Source organism: Buceros rhinoceros, unplaced genomic scaffold (assembly GCF_000710305.1).
Source record: "Buceros rhinoceros silvestris isolate BGI_N320 unplaced genomic scaffold, ASM71030v1 scaffold36287, whole genome shotgun sequence".
In the NCBI taxonomy this organism is placed as follows: domain Eukaryota; kingdom Metazoa; phylum Chordata; class Aves; order Bucerotiformes; family Bucerotidae; genus Buceros; species Buceros rhinoceros.
Window position 1 is genome coordinate 7,163 of NW_010421053.1, and position 21,791 is coordinate 28,953.

Sequence of the window (21,791 nt, forward strand, 5' to 3'; positions counted from 1 at the left end):
TAAGCACGAATTTTCTTTCAGCTCTGCTGAAGCTGGAGATGTTTAGCTGTATGTGGCAGAAGAAGCCTGATTAAACCAGCTGTAGCTTTGCTCCTCTCTTTTGTGGCAAAGCAAGGTCAAGGATGCAATTCCTTCACACCACAGGGAAAGGGAAGGCAGGTAGATTTATCCTTCCAGACCCTGGGACCTCTGTCCCAGAGCTCTGCTTACTGCACCACATGCTGATGGCTTTAGGGGGACCCACTCGTCCCACCCAGGGCTGAGAGCTGCACATGGGCAGCCAGGGCGAAGTTTTCAACCACGCCAGAAGGCAGAACCCAACCACATGTAGTTCGCCCCATTTTCTGCAAAAGCTACATGATTGCAGATTGAATTAGGGCAGTGGTGGATGCTGCTTCAGCTGCACATGGAAAGGGCAGCTCATCTTGAGCTCTGAAGCCCAGGTACGTTGCGGGGAACAAGGGCACCGTAGAGACCTTCATCAGCCTGGCCTGAATGCCGCACAGGCTGACTGCGTGTGGCACGCTGGGCCCAGGTCTCCGGGTCTCCCTAGTACTTATGCTTGGTATTAAATAGTTCAAGCAAAAATAATGACTTTGGACCACTGGGGAAGCCTTTCCCCCCTCTTTTTGTTTTAATAAAACTGTCATCCTCTGCACATATCAGCATGTGCGTTAAATTCAGAACTAAGTCCTGATTTTTTCTTTTTTAGATTGAAATTGCTTAGAACCTTGTTCCTTACATCTGACTTTTTGGTATAGGTGTACAACATTTACTGGCACTAGCATTTAAGCTCTCCTCTCTTGTAGAGAGGCACATAAGCTTGTACACACACACATGCTGGCACAGGCACAATGAAAAAGCTTTTGCTCCCCCACTGCTCACCTGCCAGCTGGGGTTACTAAACTTTTCCCTTGAAATAAAAATGCTGTGGAATAATAAGTCCCACCTGTCAGCCATTTCTTTCTTTTTTTTTTCCAGGTCCTTCTGCTCCTTTCATCATAGCTTCATGGAAAAGCCTTGATGTGTTATAGCTGTGTGCGCTAGAGTAAAGGCCACCTCAGCTTTTCCATTATAAACCTCAGTTTTGAGGGGTTTATAAAACTCTGCTGCACAAAGTTTGCTCCAGGGCTGTTACAAAGCAAAGAAAAGGGGCTGGAACCAGGATGGAGTTTATTTTTTCTCCTTCTTTCTTAATTAAAATTTGGCAAGTGATTGATCCGCAATACAGGCTAATCACTTGGGGTAGTAGTTTGAAAAATACATTAACGAGAGCTGAGATGTTGAGAAGTCGTTAGGGCTCACACGGTGCCAGGAAGGATTGGAGTATTTTGTCTTAAAGTTGCCTCTTAAAAAAAAAAAGGCCTGACGTCTGCTATAAATTGGCTAAAGCAAGAAAACTCAAAAGGAAGGATTTAGGCATTTCCTGCTGTCCTGTGGGTCTAAAACCAGGCAGTTTCCATGCAGAATATGCTGCAGAACATGCTACCAGGCACAGAGAATAAAGGGACACACACATGGAGAGCAACTTTGCCTGCCTGCACAGCGCCACCATCAAACCTGGCCTCAAAGCTTGCCAAAAAAAAAAAACCAAACCAAAACCCAACCCAAAAACCAAAACCAAAGAGAGATGCCAGAAGGGCCTCAAACCAAGAGCCAGCTTCTGCCAAGAACCAAACTCCCAAGATCAAACTCTGAAGCAAGGTGACAAGCCCCTCTCCAACCCTGCACAAGGGCTGCCTCAACGTGAAGTGGCAGCTTCTTCTCTGCAGATGCTAATTCCTAGAGAAGCAGCTGTCGACTACTGTTGTGGGGTACCTCCAGTCATCGGATAACGGGGTTAATGCAGTCAGGAGAGCAACCTTTCTCACAGAGCCTTCCCAAAGGGTGGGGCTCACTCCCACAGGTTGTTGGAGGCCAAAAGTGGAATATGATAATAAATAGACAGACAACCGCAGGGCAGACAGGAACATCCTGAAGGATCGAGTGCAGCATCCTCCATGTAGCTGCTTACTCAGGGGGTTGCTATGTTGCTGGAAGCACTAAGGAGTCTCCCAGAAGAACTGCTCTATATCAGTGCTTTTTCTTACAAAAATACTCCAGCCTGCATGGGATATACAGTATTATAGCCTAGAAAATGCAACAAGGCTAAGAACATAATCGACCAAAGAGATAAATGTGTCAGCTGCAGAGCACACATATCTATCGATGGAGCCCCTGAAAGCATGGTCAGTGGTGAAGAAGGCTTTTCAGAAGTGATTTTTTTTCCTGTTCTTGCTGTTGTCATTTTCAAATAGGCCCAAGACAGGCAAGCACAAGCCTGGGGAAATGCTGGATCTGGCTGTAGAGGTGATGGGGGAAACTCAGCAAACTGCACCCGCCCAAATAAACCTGCCCTCTTTCAGCCCCTGCATGTCTGCACCCACCAACAGCCCCATCCCTGGCAAACAACAGCCTGATTTAACTTTTAACTCCACTTACTTTGTAAGGAAGTACACCAGGGTTTGGGTGATCAACAGAACTACAGCTCAGAGAGATGTCAAGAACTCACCGACCCATTCCCTGGCAAGATCACCTCAACCTGAATAACTGCCTATAAAGACACATCAAACTGTTCTTCCAAACATTCAAGGATGGAGGCTGCAAACCTCCCCAGCAATGTACTGCAGCAGATTGCGGATCTTTACAGTCAGAGCACTCTTCCCAGGAGAAGGAAAATACAAACCTCACCCACCAGAAGCTGTAGGGTCCCTCTTGGATAATGGAGAAGGACAGAAAAGGATCAGACAAACCTTTTCCAGAGAGAGATTGATGCCCCATCAGCCAGTGACTCAGGGCTGCAGTCCAACAACCAGCTAAGGACAGACACCCATCGCAAGGACATTGACTTGCAGGGCAATGAATTCACCTCCTGCTGCCCAGGCTAAGCCTTCCTCATGTAATGCCATTTCCTCTCCTGTCTTTGAAGAACCCACATGGGTTTTCAGGGGTTTCCAAATGGAATTGCAGGGAAATCACTCCAGGCTTGTGCCCCAGTTTCTGCATAACTCGAAGGTATCAACTAGCTCTTTGTGTGCAGGATGAATGAAAGAAAGATGTCACTGTGCTGAGTGTCCCAGACAACTGGCAAGTACGGAGTAGCAAACCCATCTGCGTGGTTTGACACAGCAATACAAAACCAGCTGACAAAACAGCTAATATGATTTCCTGGGAACCCAGGCATGATCACATGGCATCAAGCAACACATTCTTGTTTCCCTCTCCATGTCTCCATTCCTGTGGCACCTCCAACTGCAGAGCTGCCCACAGCAGCGTGTAGTACACCTTTAGCTTGTGGCCCCTGGCCTGCAGCCCTCAGGCAGACAGGTTCTGCTTACATAGCCAAGTGGAAGGAGAGAAAACCACTCAACTCATCATGTCCTGATGCTGGATAAAGGGATGGTTCTTCCCTTTCTCCACAGCCACCCTGAGGAGGACTGCTTAGTTACAAGCATATTCTATTGGCACTGAGGTGCTGGCTAACTCAACGAGCACCATGATCTTGCTTATCTTAAGCCATCTCCAGGGTTCCGTTCTGTGACCCCAGCCTTTCCTTCACATTAATCCAATGCAGCAACAGGAGTCAGTCTGCTCTGGTGAATGTTTCACCCCCAGAACTTGGAGCCAGTTTGATGCACTGAGCTCTAGTATGATGGTACCTAAGCTAGAGAGCCCAGCGACCATTTGTAGAGTTGGTGGTTAAAAAGGTCTTCCCCATTCCCTTAGAACAGTTAATTTGAAACTGGAGATCAAGAGCCAAAAGTCCAAAAATTGTATTTTCAGAAAGCCTAAGTGCTTTAAAGATCCAGTCCTCACCAGAGCCCTAGACAACAGCAAAGTCAGAGGACACTAGTGACACTCAGATCACTGTAGCATCATATCCTAGAAGAGGTTTAAACCTTAAACCTTTTAAAAACCACTTCACCTCTTCTGGTCCATAGACAGATGTGAGCATCAAATTTCACCCTATCTTCAATACCCTGCAGAGGTTTAGAAGTGCTCCCAGGCACTCTTGAGCTTTCCGTTCCAGGGCCTTGCTCAATACACGGTCCTCCCTCTCTCTCTCAGACACACTCACATTCTAATTTAATATTAGATCTTGGCTGGGCATATAAACCACAGGCACATGGGAGAAAGGGGACTTTTCACCAGCAGGGATGGCAGATCTCCAGAATGTTCAAAAGGGGCTGGAAGCTTGACACAACCTGCCCGCCCCCACTCCTATTAACTCCAACAAATTGTTTATTGCACAACAGAAGAAAAATGTTGCCCCTCTCCACAAGCCAAGTCTTTCCATGTGTGCTGCACGCGCAGGCTCCCTCCTCCTGCCCCCACTGGGGAGCCAGCTTTATACCCAGGGAAAGGTAACAGCAGCGATTATTACACACACTATCCCACAGCTCCTCGCTTGTTAAAAAAAACAAGAGTCTCTTTTGTGCCCGAAATAAAAGGAGATACCTTAATTAGAACAATGCAGGTTGGTGAGCATTAAACACTGAGCCCAGCTGCTGTATGCCATTAAAATCATAAAAAAGGAGGGGGGAAGGAGGGCAGTCTTAACAAGATTACACACATTGACTTTGATCAAGACACAAAAGCACCAAGGCGTTCCAGGGTTTTTATTGCTGTCTTCGGGCTACATTTTAATGGTTACATTAGAAACATGCGAACACAGGCTGGGAGATTTTTTTTGAGACGGGAGAGGGAGTGCAAGCATGCCTTGTGAAAAGGCCTGGTTTAATAAATTGGGGGCTGCAGGGAGAGGCTAGGACTGGGGAACACATGAGTAGCCACTTATTAATTGCTTCCCCTATGCAAGTGCCAAGTCCTAATATGATGTCTTGCTGGACCGTTCCCATCCTGCCTGCCTGCTCGGCAGAAGAACCATGTGTGGATGGCACACAGCCAGCTCAATCCCTACCTTCCTCATGGACATCTAGAGGGGAGATGGCTCCACTCTGCAAGGGTAAATGCTAACCCCTGAGCACCTGGAGTGGGCTTTCTCTGTTCTTACGAGCAGACGTGACCGCTGCACATGAAACAACGGGGCCTGACTGAAGTTGAACAAAGTTGCTGCTGAGCCTAAGAACAGCCTTGAAATCAGTGCCACAGATTTAGAAGATAACTTGAAGCTGCTGGGAAGTGGAGAGGACAAAGACTTCAGAGTAAAGAAAATGAAAAAGAAATTAGTGTTTTATCCTCTGCTGGTAGCACTGCTGAAGGACAAGATTGCTCCTCACTTAGCAAAGGTGGCAGAGCACACGTTATCCAAACACCTCACAGCTACATACCCACACGTGTGTCTTTTATAACATGCTGCTAAAATGTTTACAAAAGCTTGTATAATCTAAATAGCGATGGGGTGTACTGAAGAGCTATAAAATACAGCCCAAGGGATAGCCAAGTTACTGAGTTGCTATTAGCACTCAGGCCCACAGGCACTTCAACGTCCTGGTAACTTTTCTTGGACAAGACTTTTAAAACACAGGATTTAAAGGAGCACGATCGGCTTAATCGTAATTCCAAGCACACAATGTGATCTGTAAAGTAGATTTTGTAATGCCTTACAGGAACAGTTTTTAGGAGTGGCATTCCCTTACACTGTTTGCAACCCAACACTGTATCACCTTGCTAACAGGAGAATTAGAAAGCACCACTGACTTATTTCCCACTCTGCAACCTGAGCAAAATGAAAGCTTGAAAATCAGCTGCCCAGGGGACAGTAAAAGCTGACTATAAAGCCCACAGTTTTAACACAGCAAAGGAAAACACTTTATTTAATAACACCTTAAATTTTAACCTGATGCCCTTTAATACATACATAAATGCCTACTGCACTGGGTCACCCCTTCGATGTTCAAGATAGTCCCCAATCTTCCAAACAGAATGGCACATACTTGGAAACTGCACAGTACTATTTGAAATACTCTGAAAAATTTAGATTCATATTCATAAAAGCTCCCTCCCATATCCTCTATCTTGAAGATGATTGCCTTTGCTTCAGGGGAATATTAGGTTTCTCAGAAGCTACCCATTCCACGAAATCTCAGAGGATTTGGCCTCCATTCTCACAGCTTTACTTCTCTGCATGGATGCCCCGCAGGAAATTACTGTAAGGGACTGTTGTCCCCAGCACAGCACTCTTACATGAGCAATGGCTATCCCCATGGCAGCGAGGAGGACTGCGCTTTGGTCATCATGACTCACATGAAACTCAGGTCCCAGCTAGAGAGGGGTGTTAAACAGCAAAGCTTAGGAAGTCTGCATGCACAGCACTCAGATTGTTTAAAATAAAGTAAAAAAGCACCCTTCCCCTTGGCAATTTAAAAGAAAGTATCCCAGAAGAGAGGAAAAAGCCTGTAAGTCAACAAGAAAGTAGCCAAGAGCCTCACCAGAGTCCGCAGCCAGCATTCTTCACAGTGCACATGCCAGCACTGAATGGAAGTCAGGGGCATTGTGTAGGAGTCCTGAGGAGAAGATGCAAACAGGTTATTTCCACAGCAGAGATCTACTAATTCTTTGTTCCCTTCCCCATCACAACACCCTTCTTTGTGGAGAGCATTGCCTTATGTTTTGCATTTAACAAAAAAAAAAAAAAGGCTCAGGTAGTATCTACATTTGCATTTTTGTAATGTTTGTGTAGTAGAGGCAGGAAGTCTCCTTCAGTCCATTTTTCTGGCTTCCCAGAACTCCCGATGGAAGCCCATAATCCACTCAAGTGGTGACCTGGCTCAGCACAGTTATCGCAGTGCATCTGAAGTAGCTGTGGCCACCTGCTATTATTCTCATCAGAAAGGTCACCAGATCACACAAAACCCAGTGACAAGGTAAGGTTAATCCTTATCACAACCCTTAGCTCTGCAGGAACAGCTTAACTACAGCCCAAGAATGCTCCTGCTATTTCAGCAGACATGCCTTCTCTTGAATACTTTCTATCGTTGCTAATAAACCTCTGCAAATCATCAGCAAGCTGTTGTCCCTTCTGTAGGGTGAGAGATGGGAACTGCATTCATATACCTACAAGTCATGAGCTGGAAAAGAGAGCACATGCATCAAGCTGAAGTTGCAGAGGGAGCCCTCCGCCAAGCAGAATTTTCTCTTGTGATCAGTAGAATAAAAACCCAACAGGAGATGCGAAAGCTTGCAGGCTCAGACCATCAGAGGGAGCTGCTGCCCTTCTTTAAGAAGGCCACAGCATCACCACAGAGCTAAGCAGGACAACCACAACTTTTAATGCTTGGGCAACATTCCCAAATCATACGGTAGGTCTCACGTCACAGATTCTGCTCTCTTCTATGTATGTAAATCTGCACATGCAGGAAGAGCAAACTGGTATCTGGCAGTTTTCTGCAGAAAGGCTGAAACTCTTCCAAAGTTGGGGCTTTCCTGCCCCTGATACAGGTGGACAGCTACAAATATCAGTGGAACAATGTAATGCATATAGAAATTTCAATCGCTAAAAGCACCTATCTCCTTTGTCTGAAAGGCTAGTTGGTGTACAGGGACAAAGATGAGTTCCGCCACTCCACCTGAAAAAGGAGAAAAGCTTCTCTCCCCTCCTTGGTAAAGATACCAAGACATTTCTGATTCATTACCAGAAGTGCAGTGCTACTCACCATGCAAATGAGACATTTATAGCGGTCCCCACGGGAAAGCTGCCTTTCTAACTCACGGACACGAGCCTTTAACGCTTCGAATGTTGTCACTGCGGAGTCTTCTGTAATTCTGCAAAAGATGATGGAGAGTGAGCATCACTGAACACACGAGACTGTTTAGAGTTTGGAGGAAAAAGGATCCCACAACAGGTACTGCAGAGAAAATAGCATCAATTGGACTAATACATCCAACTTGGGGCGAAGAAGAATTCCTGAAAAGTCCAGTGTGAATTCTTTGAGGTGTCCTACTAGACACTTCCAAACACATCACGACAGAACACAATGGGGCAGGGGTTGCCAGCTTCAGACAGAGCAAGTTTCTGCAAGACGTGGACGTTTAAATAACAACTTTTTTGCTTGTTTTTTGATGTTCTTGTTTTCTGTCTCTTTTCTTGTCTCCCTTAAGACATTCCTTAGGACCAAATGCTTTGGACAAAGTTCTGTGTGTTGCTCTAAAGCTGGTGAGCTATCTTTCTGGGGGCAACAGAAGTTGCTCTTCCCCTTAGAGAATGGAGGTCTTTGCTGGCCATTGACCTTGTGAAACACAAAATAAGCTTGTTACACAGGATCAACACAATGCATTTATATTAAAGAACACCCCAGCTTTTTGGGTTCTAATACTGAAAAAAAGGAGAAACCAAAAGCAAAGGACACTGTGCCAACAGTGGGTGGCTATAAAAGCAGCTTTACAATCTCTGCTTTCCCATTTCCTGGGGTCATTTTTGATGGGCAGCATTATCTCTTCTGTCACAGAGGCACTGTGCTGAGGGCAGGCAAGTGGATTTTCATGGTTCTACAAGGCTGGTGAAAAGAACAACCCGCCAGCCTAAAAGCGAGGGCAGACAGCAATGCTTAGCAAATGAGATGCAGGGAGCATTATACAGAAGGGTGTGTTATGCCAGCATGCTGCAAAACCTGATTTCTACACGGTGCGGACACAGGGAGGGATCCTCAAGCATTCCCCAGAAAAGATTTAGAGTATTGCACTAACATTAAGGCTTTCACTTTTGTGAAAAACAAAACAAACAAAACCAACCAGCAATTTTCAAGAATGTCAGTGAATTTCAGGTCCGTCCAAGCAGACTCTAATTCAGAAGAACCTGAAGAGTACCTCGCCACCAGAAGCTCCATCCATCACCACGTAACCCACAGTGGCACCTAGATCTTCTATCTTTTCAGAGGATAATTCATCAACAGGTGGCTAAAACATGGGTTTGGTGGAATTACTACAACCAATAAAGTGAGCTGCAATCTTGGCACTGCCGCTGCACAGACGCACTCGCTCCTTTGTTCATTAGTCACTTGTCGCCAGCATGCAGGGAGGGACCTGAGGTTATCTCCCATGAGGTGATCCTGATGATTTTTCCCAAGGCTCTGGAAACAGAGCTAGTTAAAAAGATCTTGAGTGATTTTTCTAATAATGACATTTCAGAAGAAACAGGAGCTGCAGGAGTTCATATGGTTAAGTACCAGTGTTATAGAGCTCTTCCAACTTCACTCCTACCTTTGTACAGATCAGAAACTCTGCATGAGCTAACTGAGGAGAGAGCTTCATCAGAAGGAGATTCGTTGCAAATGACAGTTGCTAGGAAATGGTATCAATTTTAAAACTGAAAAAAAGGCAAAGAAATACACATGATAGCCTACTGAGTGAGGACTTCCTGGGGACAAGGACACTGCGGATTTAAGTCTTCATATCAATAAACATTCTTTGGAGCAAAATCAAAGAGCTTCAGTGGGAGACAGCGCTCCCCACTGTGAAACACCCACTTGTTCTTACTCATTGATATAAATTTTTAACATATCTCAGCTTGGGTTCTCATCCTCAAGGAAAAGTTGTTAGTGTTTTCAAAGAAGGTCTAGAAAGGTGTTAGTTTTGTCCAAGGAAGAAACAGATTTATTTATTTATAGCTTGAAGATTATTGTCAGATGAGAAAATGGTTTCCTTTCCAGTCTGGCCCATCAACAAGCTGATGCTGGATGAAGGCTGCAGCTGAATCTGACTTTCTGGAATCCATTTCTCCTCCCTGCATGCATAAGGACACTGGAGGTGTAAAGGCAGTGAGTGTGGCTCTTGTCCAAAGCACGTGGCAAGCAGAACCTCAACCTCAAGCTCTGTGGAGCTACCTGTTCTCTTCTGAAAGGCAGGTGACTCAGCAAGGAACGGGGAAAGTGGATGCCTTGATCAGATCCAAGTAAAAGCCCAGTCCCAGCCCAGTAACAGTCAGAGCTTGAAGAAGAAAAATTTACCACTGCAATAACTAGAGGAGATAGAAAATGGCTTGTTTATAGAAGTCTAAATGGCTGACCCCCATCAGCCGATTTCGGAAAGTCTCTGAGATAATCGCACCTGTCCAGTAATAAACGAATGAATCAGAAAAGGAGGCTGAATAGAGGTATAAGCAATAGTGCTCAGAGGCTGCCTGATACAATGGCCAATCAATAGGAGGGCTGTAGATCAGGGTGCTAGTTAGCTGGAAAATTACCGCACCGCTGCGTGCGTCACGCTGTAGGGATCCTGGACAATCAATGTGGGAGGTATTGATTTAGTTATTATCACTTCATACGCTCCAGACATTGTTAAACATACATTTATTAACAAGACTGGGGTGCATTGGTAAGAGAGGGAGCTTTAGCCACTGCATCTCCAAGCACTGATCAAAGCTCAGCTGTGACAGACTTTAAACTCCATGTTTTCCCTGTCGAGCACGCTCTCAGGACAAATCCTGACACACAGCGTAGTGCTGAAGGCGCAGCTCCTATCTCACAAGAGAGAGTTTTGGGGCACAAGCGAGTATTTTGCACTTGAATTTCAGGAAAGCCTCAGAGCAGTAGCAACGAGGGACGTGGCAGCCAAGGGTCAACCAAACGCGAGTGATAATTGCATGGTTGCTTCCGAAAGGCCAGAGGAAATGAGGTCAAGGGAAATAGGGAGAACATTAGTAAATAAAGGAAACTGGAACTACCTCCAGGGATGGAATAAAGACAAGAGTCACTTCCCATGTGTCTGCCTCCCGTGGTGGCCAGCACACTTGGGACACATGCCATTCCATTTAGTGACATTTTACCGTCAACCTGCTGCTTGTATCCTAAAGATAAGCATCGCTTAGGAGCAACCTTTCCTGCAGCAGCAGTCTTGGGAACTCCCTCAGGCTTCCCTCTTGCGTGCACACCTTGTGTGCTCTTGCCTGGTCACAGCTGCGAGAGCTTGGGCAGTATTTTTACAGGATAACACTGGGGTGGAGCAAGGGTCAGAAAGCCATGGACAGGGTAAGGCTGTGTACAAGTTACCCTGCCAAGGGAGGCAGAGGGATTTGGAGGGAAGAAGGAACTGGCTTCTACAGCCCTGCTCTCCCGGCATTGCCTTGACCTCCTGCTGGATGGAGGAGGCCTCTTTTAACAATTTTGCGCCTCAGCGCTCTGATTTGACGTGTTTGGATAACGTCATTTATCAGTCTCTAGAGAAATACGCTGAGCACAACTGCTGCCAAGAGCAACGCTGAGCCCCAGCGCTGGTGCTTCCCCAATCACGCAGGTACGAGTGGCCTCACTGATACCTGAATTGTCCTCCCTGGCTGAGGACATATCAAGAGGGCACAGCCATACTCTGCTCACTGTGGCCCTCAGCAAGAACATTTATACAAGAGCAAAAACACAAAGGGAGGGCTCCTTGTGGAGGAAGCTTGGTCCTGCACTTCCCTCTCGACTTTGGGGTTAACTCTTCAACAACTTGTCAGTCACAGTTGAGGATGCTGGGTGCCAGGGAGCAAGCCTAGGGACTGAGCAAACAGCACATGACAGTTTTCAGTCTTTGTGCACAATGCATGTTTTTCTACTGTTCGTAACATTTTCCCCTAAGCACTGAAAAGAAGAATTTTCTTCCTCTGAGCAAATTCTTGCTTTGTTTGGGTAAAAGGCCAGGATAAGGGCAAAAATATACCATGGAAGAGAAAAAAAGACCTAGCTGTAGCTTTGAGCTGTTACTTGGCAATCACCTCCTGGGAAACATCCTCTGGGAATCGGCTGCCCCCGTCTTTGCAAAAAAAACTTTAACCCAAACACTGGTTATTCGTCAAACATTAGCATGCATGTGATCTTTGTTTCTCCAAATTAAATCGAGCAATTCCTAACCGCTGTCCCAGTGGGCAATCACAAGCAATTCCGTTAATTAAATTATCTCTGATTCTGCAGCTCTGGAATCTCTCAATTGACTAAGTCTGTGCTTTATCATCAACAAAATACTGGACCAAAAAGGAAACAAAAAAATGCTGATGTCAAAGTGATTGGCTTCAGTTAACCCTTCCCAGCTGGATATTAAGGGCTGCTCAAGAAACTGTTGGGCTGGAGTGATCCCAAGAGCGAGAGCTTCGCACCAGAGATACCAGTAGCAGCTGGTCACTTGTGTTTCCATCATACGGAAGAAAACAAAACTCCACACCGTCATTGCATCCAGCACCCTGCCTATGAGAGTCACAGGAAGATGCAAACTGTTAGCTGCTGAAGCAGCAAAAAACCACCTCAAAGATCAGTAAGCCCCTGTGAAAACCCTATCCTCCCCAAACCTAGATCTCACTTGATGTACCCTGCTGTTGAGGAGTCTCCATAAAACATTCCCCTTTGGTTTATTTCAACTGGATATAAATTTTCCTTTCTTCATAAATGGCCACACTGTACACAGCATTCCATAAATTTTTACAATTCTACTGTTTGTATGTACCTTGTAAAAAACACTTAGCACTGATTACATGCACTGCCAATAAAATTTCATGGGCTACTTTTGACACTTGATATCCTGACCTTCTTCTCTCTCCCTCATATATTTATTTTTGGTTTTGTATGCCTGTAAACACAGAATGGCAGAGGGGAAAATATACAGTACCACTGACAAGCCTGAGAGTGATGTCTTTATTTTTAAACAAAGCCTTTATCTTCCCTTGTCCGGGGTAGAGAACCCGATCCCAGCAGAACACGCATGCCCTTTCCCTGCACCAGGGGCAGAGGTCAGGTCGCTAGCAGCTTACATATCATAAATATTAGAAACAGACTAGTCGATGCTTCTAAGGCAGAGTCAAGCTAAAGAAAGATTCCAGGAGCAGAGAAATTGCTCCTGGCCATATCAACCACAGCCATGGATGACAATTATCATAACCACGACTATGTTGCAGAAGAGAAAGTCTACTGCAGTCCTCACTTTGCGGGGCACAAATCTTTAAGACTTGATAAACTGATCCAGAAAATGACTCCAACACCAATGAGTGATTATTTAATTGCAAGCCTTCTCTCATTGCCAGTTTCCATTTGGGTGAGAGGGCAATCTTTTCAGAGAAGAGACGGTGTTTTATTTGCCTGTAACATGCTGTGCATAGCCGCAGTGACACTGGTAGCACCGTGGAATGGCAGAGCAAAATGATACTGCCTTGGCTCTCACTCCTGCATTGTCTTCAAGACAACTCCCTCGCTATCCGAGTTTCAAACACTAACTAAAAACAACCTTAAGCTTTCTGGGACAAAAACTGTGTCTGTTTTCAACATGGTAAAGGAATCCACCCTCTCCTTCAATTTAGCAAGTGCTATAGCTAACAACGCGGGGAGTTTATTTTGGCAGATGTGGCAGTGGGAGAGATACAGACATAAAGGCCTTCTGCACTTACTGGGGTGCATGAATGGAAAAAATCTGAAAAAAAAGTGTGTTGCTAACAAGCAAAACACTTAAAGTGATCAGTAAGTTTTTTAGAAGTCACAGGTGGCTTTAAAAGGAAACAGACATGGCTCAAGCATTTTCAGTGAGTCTCTGAAAGAATTCCAGTGTCAGGCACTGGTGGCAGACTGACTGAGAATCACCCCAGAACATGTGGGCTACTGGACTGGCACGCTGCACTGTGATTTTATTGTGCTAGATGAGCTGGCTTCAGCAGAAGGGGCCAGATCCCTAGCAGCAGCAAACTGCCCAGCAAAGCTGTTTGCAGTACAGCCGTGTCAGATCACACCAAGGCAAGTCTACACTCTTGGTCTGTGAGAGCGTCAGTGCTAAAAGCAAATCTTCTGGCAAGACACCAACGTTTTAGGAGCTGGCTTCCCCTCTATTTAGCTAAAAATCTCATTTATTTCATTTATTTGTTTTTAGACTAACCTCCTTTAAAAAGGCTGACCTATAATCCTGTAAAACATTGTCACATGTATTGAGGAAATTGGCAAGGATGCTAATTTATTGTCCTCTAGGAAAAAAAAAGCCCTCTTTCCTTGATTAATGTATGTTTTTGTATTGCAAGATATTAAAGAATGTTGCTTCACCTGTAATTATAGAGAATAGTTTATTTTGGCAAAGTGCCCTGGCTTCTGGTTGCCAAGTTATGAATAATGCAATGTTCCCCATTGTAATTTCCGTGTTCCAAGTTGTGAATTTGGAGTGGGGTGCATGCAAGGGCACACACAAACGCCGAGGCTCTCTCAGTCACGAGCGCCTCGATTTTATACTTGCTTGCACAACTTGTTAATGCCGGGATCTGCTTGCCAAATTCAGAGTTTGCTTCTGACTAATTTCATCTTGATGCAAACCAAAAATGTTGTCTCTTTTTCTCTCCACAGACGAATTATTTCTCTTACACTTGCACGCACCATCGCAATATCACTGAGGAGAGCTTACCGCTGCAAGAAGGCATTTTAAGCTGTATTTAGTAGGGACTTGGGTAAAGATTCCCCAAAGAATTTAACAACAGAACAATTCATTATGCTTTCATATCTCCTCCGCCTCTCTAACACAGAACCCAACAATGTCTCCACAGAAGCGGGAAGTAAATTCAGGCACTGGCTCTTTCTCTCTCTCTTTTTTTTTGGCCTGGGTTTTGCTGGGACACATGTGCCCAGCCCCAATCAAAACAGAGACAGATGGCACCACTGATCATTCAGAATGGAAGGAGCCTCGGAGTCAGCATGTTTAGATGCATTTGTAGGGCTACGCAGCATCCACTGGCCACTGGGACTGATTTAAAAAGGCGGCTAGTGAAAGTCTGAGCTTGCGCCAAAATTTTTAATGTGCCATTTGAGCAATTATGGTTCGACATGAAAGCTGGGAGAAAGAATGCGTGGGTCATTCTGATTTCGATTTAGAGACTATGTCCCCCGTTCCAAAGAGAAAATAAATGCAATCCCATTGCTTTACTGGAGCAGCTTTGGCGTTAAAGGGAAAAGCCACGCTACAGAAAAGTATTCTGCTGCAGCAAGGTTTTGTTGACACAGCACAGGCTGAGTTAGAAAATGATTCTCTGAACAAAGTTCCTAGATAGTAATAATTGCGCATCTAATGTGTTAATATGTAGTTCACTTTTCAAATGTATTCTTCTTCCTGGTGACCCTAATTGTATTCCTAACACATCTGTGAAGGTGCATCACAGTCTCTATCTTAATGGAAGCCAGGGCAACAAAAGGCAGTTGGTAGACATGGAAAATGCAGCCTCTCTTTCTGCTGAGGCACACAGGCTAGAGGTTCCAGCCTACTGAAACTTGCCTCCATCCACAAGTAAACATGTTTGGATTATGACCAAGCTCCACGTATAGCTAGGCAGGTATATTTTTCTACTGGAAGACTTACGGCAGCTGTAACCTGTCATCTTACTGTGGCCTGGAGGTGGTCTGGGATTACTGGTAGCTTTAGTTGGATGATCAGGGCACAAAATAATAAAATATCCCTGAAATGAAAGAGGAATAGCAAATTCCTAGGCCTGAAAGGTGTTCAGAAGGTTGGACACGCAGCCAAGCCTCATGGCCAGCCTCTGTGCACAGTGAAATGCCTTCTACTCCCATGGCCTGCATCCAAACAGCCGAAATAAACAGGAAATATCTATGCTACTACAGCAGTGCTTGGATTCATCTGCAGCCTTTTAAGGGCTTTACCGTGGAGGTGATACGCTTTCCAGAACATCCATTCATGACCACTGATTGGAGGTACACAAAGGCAGTGCGATAACACATCCTCCAGACAGCTTCCTACAACTGCTGCTGCCGCCCTAGAACTTTTACACTGTTGCTGTTTCCTTTACGGGGAAAGAAAAGATCAGCACTAGCATCATTTAAGGTAATCATGCCTTCAAAAAGAAGTATGAGGCTATTAAAGGAGCTCACGGCACATTGGTATCGCATAACCAATTGTGGTCCCAGAGCTGGAAGAGGAAACCAGCAATACAGAGGAAGAACAGGTTGTGAGCTGGCTATCTGAGGGAAGAGCAGGGACATTTATGCAGCTGAGTGGGAAACAGAACTTTTCTGGACAGAAACTGTCAAAAAAGAAGTGGTGAATGGAGAAATAGGATAAAATGCAGTGACGGCAGCAAGTAAGGTTAGGACAAGCATTGACACTGAAGTGAAGGCAAAAAAAAAAATCAACACAGCTATTAAACTACGTTAATTACCTTACTTGCTATTACACTGCTTCTGTAAAGGCAGTGCTGGGTTCTGTCTTTGAGAGGTGGAGGAGATAGCAAAGCACGATTAATTCTTCTGTCATTGAATTCTTTGGGAAATCTTTACCAAGCTCCAACTAAATGTGGCTTAAAGCTTCTTGCAGCAGTAAGCTCCCCTCAGCGGTATTGCAACTGTGCATAAGTGTAAGAGAAATCATTACAGACTCTACGGTTGCCCCAGACATGGTTTAGTAAGAAGTAATACAAACTGGGGTTTTTTTCATACTATTTAATACCTATTAACTATAGTCCGAGGAATGCATAAACTACCAAGAGCTGTGATTGATTACAATCAACCTGTTGTCACACAGCAGCTGGCAGAGCACAGACAACTGAGTCCTGCCACGACAGTCAGTAAGCGCTAAGAAAGCGGTTAACACCAGCATGCAGACAGCCTGCGCAGCCAGGGCTGCCCTTCAGCAGATGGACAAGAGCGACAGCAGAGGATGGGGCACACCAACATCCCTTTTCAGCTCTTCAAAGGAACACTTCCATCCAAACAGGGAACACAGCCTACATAAAAATAATAGTTACTTTTCCCTTGAGAGCATCTGGTCACATTACAAACATTTCCTAAAAAAAGAAACCCCATCAGTCCCTGACTCCTAATTCTTGTAGAGTAGGTAAGGGATGTGAATGAACAGTCACATCCTCAAAACATTTTCAGAAAGATCGACAGTGTTCCATCAGAGTTGTTGTTAAACACAACAGGCTAATTTCAGGGACGAGTCCTCTCTCTGACAAGGTGCTCACACGTCTAAGGGCAGAATTGGTCTGCTAGAAGGTGGCTGTTTGTGTTTTATAAGCTAAAGTTTCTCTTACCTATGGAATAACTCCAATATTTCACAGGGAATCATCATCCATCTAACTGAAGTACCCTCTAACGGACCATCAGCCTCATATCCCCTTTGAAATAGCACAGCTGAGCACTTGCTGGGCCACGATTTATTTTTTACCTTCTAAGACATCTTGCTAACTCTATAGCTCAACAGTGACAGTCGAATTTCACACTGCGATAGCCCCCCATCGATTTTTCATTCCCAGGAAGCAACTCCACAAATTAAAGTTAACAGCGTTTCTGAAACTAAGGAAAAAAAGAAAAAAGGGGCAGGTGAAGAGACACAAATGGCAAGATGCATAAGCTGTGTCCCCAGCATAAGAGTAAAATTCCTTCCTGGGGTTTTCACTGCTTATGGGAAGGGATGTTACTGACCCTGAAGCTAGCAGCCACCCTGGGCTTGCAGATGCTTCAGCTCTAAAACATCACAGGTTTAACAGAAAAAGAGTCTCTCTGTACATGAAGATGATAACATCTACAGAAAACTTTCCCAAGGCAGGGGAATTGGACCAAACCTCTGGACACATCTGCACTAAAGGGATACCACCTTCTCCCAGGTCTGAGCTTGTACAGCCAGCCTGCCTCGCTGAGCTTTGTTAACCACTAGCCTGCGAAGAACCATGACACTGATACCATTCCAGCTGGTGCAGTGGTAATAACGTTTGAGATCATCATCGGCACATGCAACTTCTGCTGAACAGTCAAAAGAGGGAGCAGAATAAAGAAATGCAGCTCAGCACTCTGCACTCCACTACCACAACCCAGAGGATGAAGTAACACCGAAGTCTCACCTCATAAAGAAACAGAGCATCTGCCTATGCACGCTTCAGCACTGAGCACCAGTATACATTACAAGCACATATCACATACTGCTGAATTACTGAAGGAAGGACTAAAACCTAATAACAATAAAAGCCTGGACACAAGCAGCACAGCCATGCAGCACTTTCTCAGCCTGGCTTTGACAATCCCATGCTTCAGTTCCGGTTCCCGCATCCTGTCTCAAGCTTACACAGGCTGATCCAAGACTCGACCCACCAGCAGCACCATGATCCCTCCTTAGCAGAGCACAAGGGTTAGTTCATTTATGACTCAAATTTTTAATTCTGTCTTTGCTATACGACATTCTTGTCTCCTGCCAAAGCCTATTAATGGTGTGATACTATGAGGAAGGGCTGGAGAGCATTTATCCTCTGGTGTGAATTCACAACAGCTTCTGTTTCCCTCTCACGAACCAGCTTAAGTATGGCTGCATCCCCTTCAGGCCTCTGCTAATCCTCTGGCTTTGCACTCACCTTGCTCTCATCTCGACCCGTCTGCTTAGGTGTAGCATCCCCGTGGAAGACACTGCTACCTCCCTGACTGCTCTCACACACTTGACTCTTTGCACGAGGACCCCAACCTAAACTTTTTAATTTTAAAAGATGCTCCTCCCTGTGCCACTGTCCCAGAGCCCCTCTGGAGCTGATTCTTTCAGAACAGCTGGATTGGAAAGAGTTGAGGTGGAGGGAAGGGGGAGGAAAGAGAAGACAGGAAAAATAAAACAAATACAATTGCTTTTTGTCTCTAAAACCCTCTTTTTAACCCAACAAGCGTCTCATCCAATGAAGCATGATAAGCATGAAGTGTTATATAAAGAAGATAATTATAAAGGGATTTAATGCTTGGCAGGCTTGGATCTCAAGGTTTATAGTGGAGGTAGCGTACTCACTTAAACAGCCTCGTGTCCGGGTTTGCTATTATGCGGGCAGCGTGGCTGGGGCCAAGTGGAATCAGAAACAAGATTTGTTTCAGGGAAAAAAAAAAAAAAAAAAAAGAGCACAGCCCTCTTCCCATCGAGGATGGCAGCTCCAGTCCCACCTCCTTTCCACTTCTGTCCCATCTCTGATTAATGATGTTGTCTGCCTGATTTATGACCCACCCCAACAGATTAGAGTTTCCCTCTTCAACCTCCCCCCGCTTCTCACCCCCCCCAGAAGGCACAGCCACACTTTGCTGGAAATATTAGAGAATTATTAAATAAACATTCATACGTCATGTCTCTTCCCATACTGAGCTCATCGTAGTCAACGCTCAGCGGCCGGGTCCTGTTTGCTTTGGGGCTGACACCAAACAGCTGGAGTGATTCATGGAGAGGCTGGCTACAATGCTCTGTGCCATATATCATGCTCGCAGCGCTCCCTGCCCCGGCGGAGATAAACTGATCAACCACAACGGGCTGGAATGAATTTATGACAACACAAAATTGAGGAAAACAAATGGGAGGTGACCCAGTGGGCCACTAACCCAGACTCTCTCACTGGCCTGCAATCTAGTCTGGTGGCAGAAAGCAAAATTGAACATTGGCACTCTGAATTAAGATGCTGGCTTTTAACCCCAGGGAACCTCAGTTTCAAAATGGCACCAGACCATCGTGGCCAGCATCTCAGGAGAGAGGGGGGAGGAAGGCTTTCTGTGGGAAAGGTATTTTTGCAGGTTTCTGAGCACAACAGTGCTTCAGCTGAGTACGATGTTGGTGGAGGAGTCAGGGAGGATACCTGGGCTGCTCTTTCTGAGCAAAGTTGAATCTTGAGTTGAGATAAAGAAGCATTGCACCAGCTGAGCTCTTCAGCAGATGGGCAGAGCTCATCCGGTGCAATGTTCCTTTACCTCTCTCCACAAGTCTTCAGCAGCTCAGGGTGTCTCCCAGACACCTCCTGTTGGCAAGATCAGAAAAGCTCAGCAGGGCTGAGACACTCTGCAGTGCCGGAAAGGAGAGCTACTGCTTCCCTCATTACCTATGCCTGCCACCTGAAGTTCGATGCAATGCAGATGAGGTCAGTGGTGAGAAACCTGCCTCAGCTACCAAGGATCTGTCATGGCTGTGAAGAAGAGCTGAGACCTGCAACGTGTCTCTCATTACCTGTGGCTGACAACTGAAGCTCAACATAATGCAGATGAGGTCAACCTGCTCAAGCTATTGATAACCTGGCATGGCTCAAAGGGCACGGCAACAAATACAGACTAACCTCAAACCCCATCTAGTCATTCTACCTACAAGAGACTCTTCAAAAAAACCTAAGTTAGGGTTAAATTGACTTGCTCAAACAAAGAGCTTCAGCTGCATGCCAAAAGGAGGACCACTTTGCTGTACTGTATTAACGGATTAAAAACCAACCAAACCAACCCACGCCACTTTCCTTGCCTAGCCTTATTTTTGGAAGAGGGGAGGGGGAAGGAAGGTCATTCTTACAAGAGAAGGATCAATATGCGGATCGCTGCTAATTCGATTAACTACTGCTCTAAATGGAGAGCACAGCTGACACAGGTGGTAAGCCATGTATTTCTGGACAATTTAAAAAATGCTAATCAGATGCTAACACAGGGTATTACATGCCACTCAACAAATTTTGCCTCTAAATCTGAGTGTTAAAGTTACAAACAATGGAGTAAAGTGCTGCTGCCAAAAACTTCCTGTAAGCACCACCCAAAACAAGAAAAATGAAACCAATTTAGCTCCAGATTAAGAAAGAGGAACTAGAGATGAATCAATTTAGCCTGTTGGGCTGGGTCGCCATATATCATGGTACAGCAGTGGAGTGGGAAGCAGCCAGACAGTGTGAAACCCTTCCCCCTCCTTTTCTGTAGGCTTCTAGCTCTGATCCCTGTTATCAATTAATTTAACAAAACCCCTCTACACAGACAAGCACACAGAGCATTCAAGACTCCTTAAATGGCAGGACAGAAACTATTTATCACGCACAAATCTCAAAGGAAGGAAGGAGAAAAAAAAAAGCAGCAGCTAGGAATTCTCCACCTGAAACATCATCTTGTGTTCTGAACCTCAGTGAAATAAAGCGTCTTAAATAACAAGCTCGTCCCGCTATTTTCAAAAAAATCAGCATTACTGGGAAGAGTCAGCAAGACACTTAAGGCTTTTCCTGTAATTTCTGTTGGGTTTTGTTGATGTTTTGCACCTTTTGCAGAACTGAAGCTTTAGTGGGGCAAGGTTATTGCTGTGCAGGGTATGTGTGCATACCCATGCACGGGCACACACGCATACATGCTTGCCCCACTTCACAGTGGCGTTAGCACGAGTGTTGTTTGGAAAGGATTCTGGAATCCTTCAAAAGGTGCTCGCTAAAGCCTCTTTGATCAGATTATTAAAGCTATGTCAATTTTATCACTTGAGCTCAAGTGTTCTGGAAAATGTCAAATCCTTTCAGCTCCTGCAGTTTAAAGATTTTCAATAGGAGTGGATCTGGGAGGGTGGAGGGCTGCTAGGCTGACAGACAGGAAGCCCAAAGGGAAGCCAAGCAGTGGCTGAGACAGCGGTTGACAGCTTAGGGCAGACGTGATGAGTCCTTGCCACCAAGACAGCCTGCAATGGTTGGCTGACTCTGAGGACAAAGCTGCTTCTGCACTGACCTGCAAGATTCCACACTTATTCCACCACTTCAAGTGGTCCTTGGTCAAGGTCTGCTCAGGGAGAAGCGCTGAACAGCAGACAGCCTACATTTGGGACATGCTAATAAAAAGCCTTATAAAAAGGAAAGTGCTGAGACAGCAAAGCAGCGTTAAAGTTTCCTCTGCAGCAGGGAGTTTCCCCAGTTAACCCCTGATTGTGAACGTATGCTTTGCCAGGCTGCCTGAACTGCCAAGAGATCCTGAAACATGCCTGGGAACCTCTCCAGTGAGGATCAGGGACAGGAGGAGAACCAAATTGTCAATGGACCTCGTCGCCTAAATGCTGTCTATTTAAAACCCACAGTTACCTCACTGTTTCCACTTCATTCAAGCTGTTTTGTCTCTCACTTGATCTTG

The 21,791-nt window shown here is 45.3% G+C and overlaps 1 protein-coding gene across 1 annotated transcript in view; it reads right to left on the minus strand.

Moving 5' to 3' along the window:
- Positions 1-21,791, minus strand: part of RNF220 (ring finger protein 220) — a 47,256-nt gene that overhangs the window by 3,629 nt on the left and 21,836 nt on the right. Inside the window, exons 7-8 of the mRNA XM_010139525.1 lie at positions 7,656-7,764; positions 6,432-6,506 (exon numbers count right to left, since the gene is read on the minus strand). Of these exons, the coding sequence (XP_010137827.1) occupies positions 6,432-6,506; positions 7,656-7,764 (184 nt within the window). The remainder of the gene's footprint in view (positions 1-6,431; positions 6,507-7,655; positions 7,765-21,791) is intronic.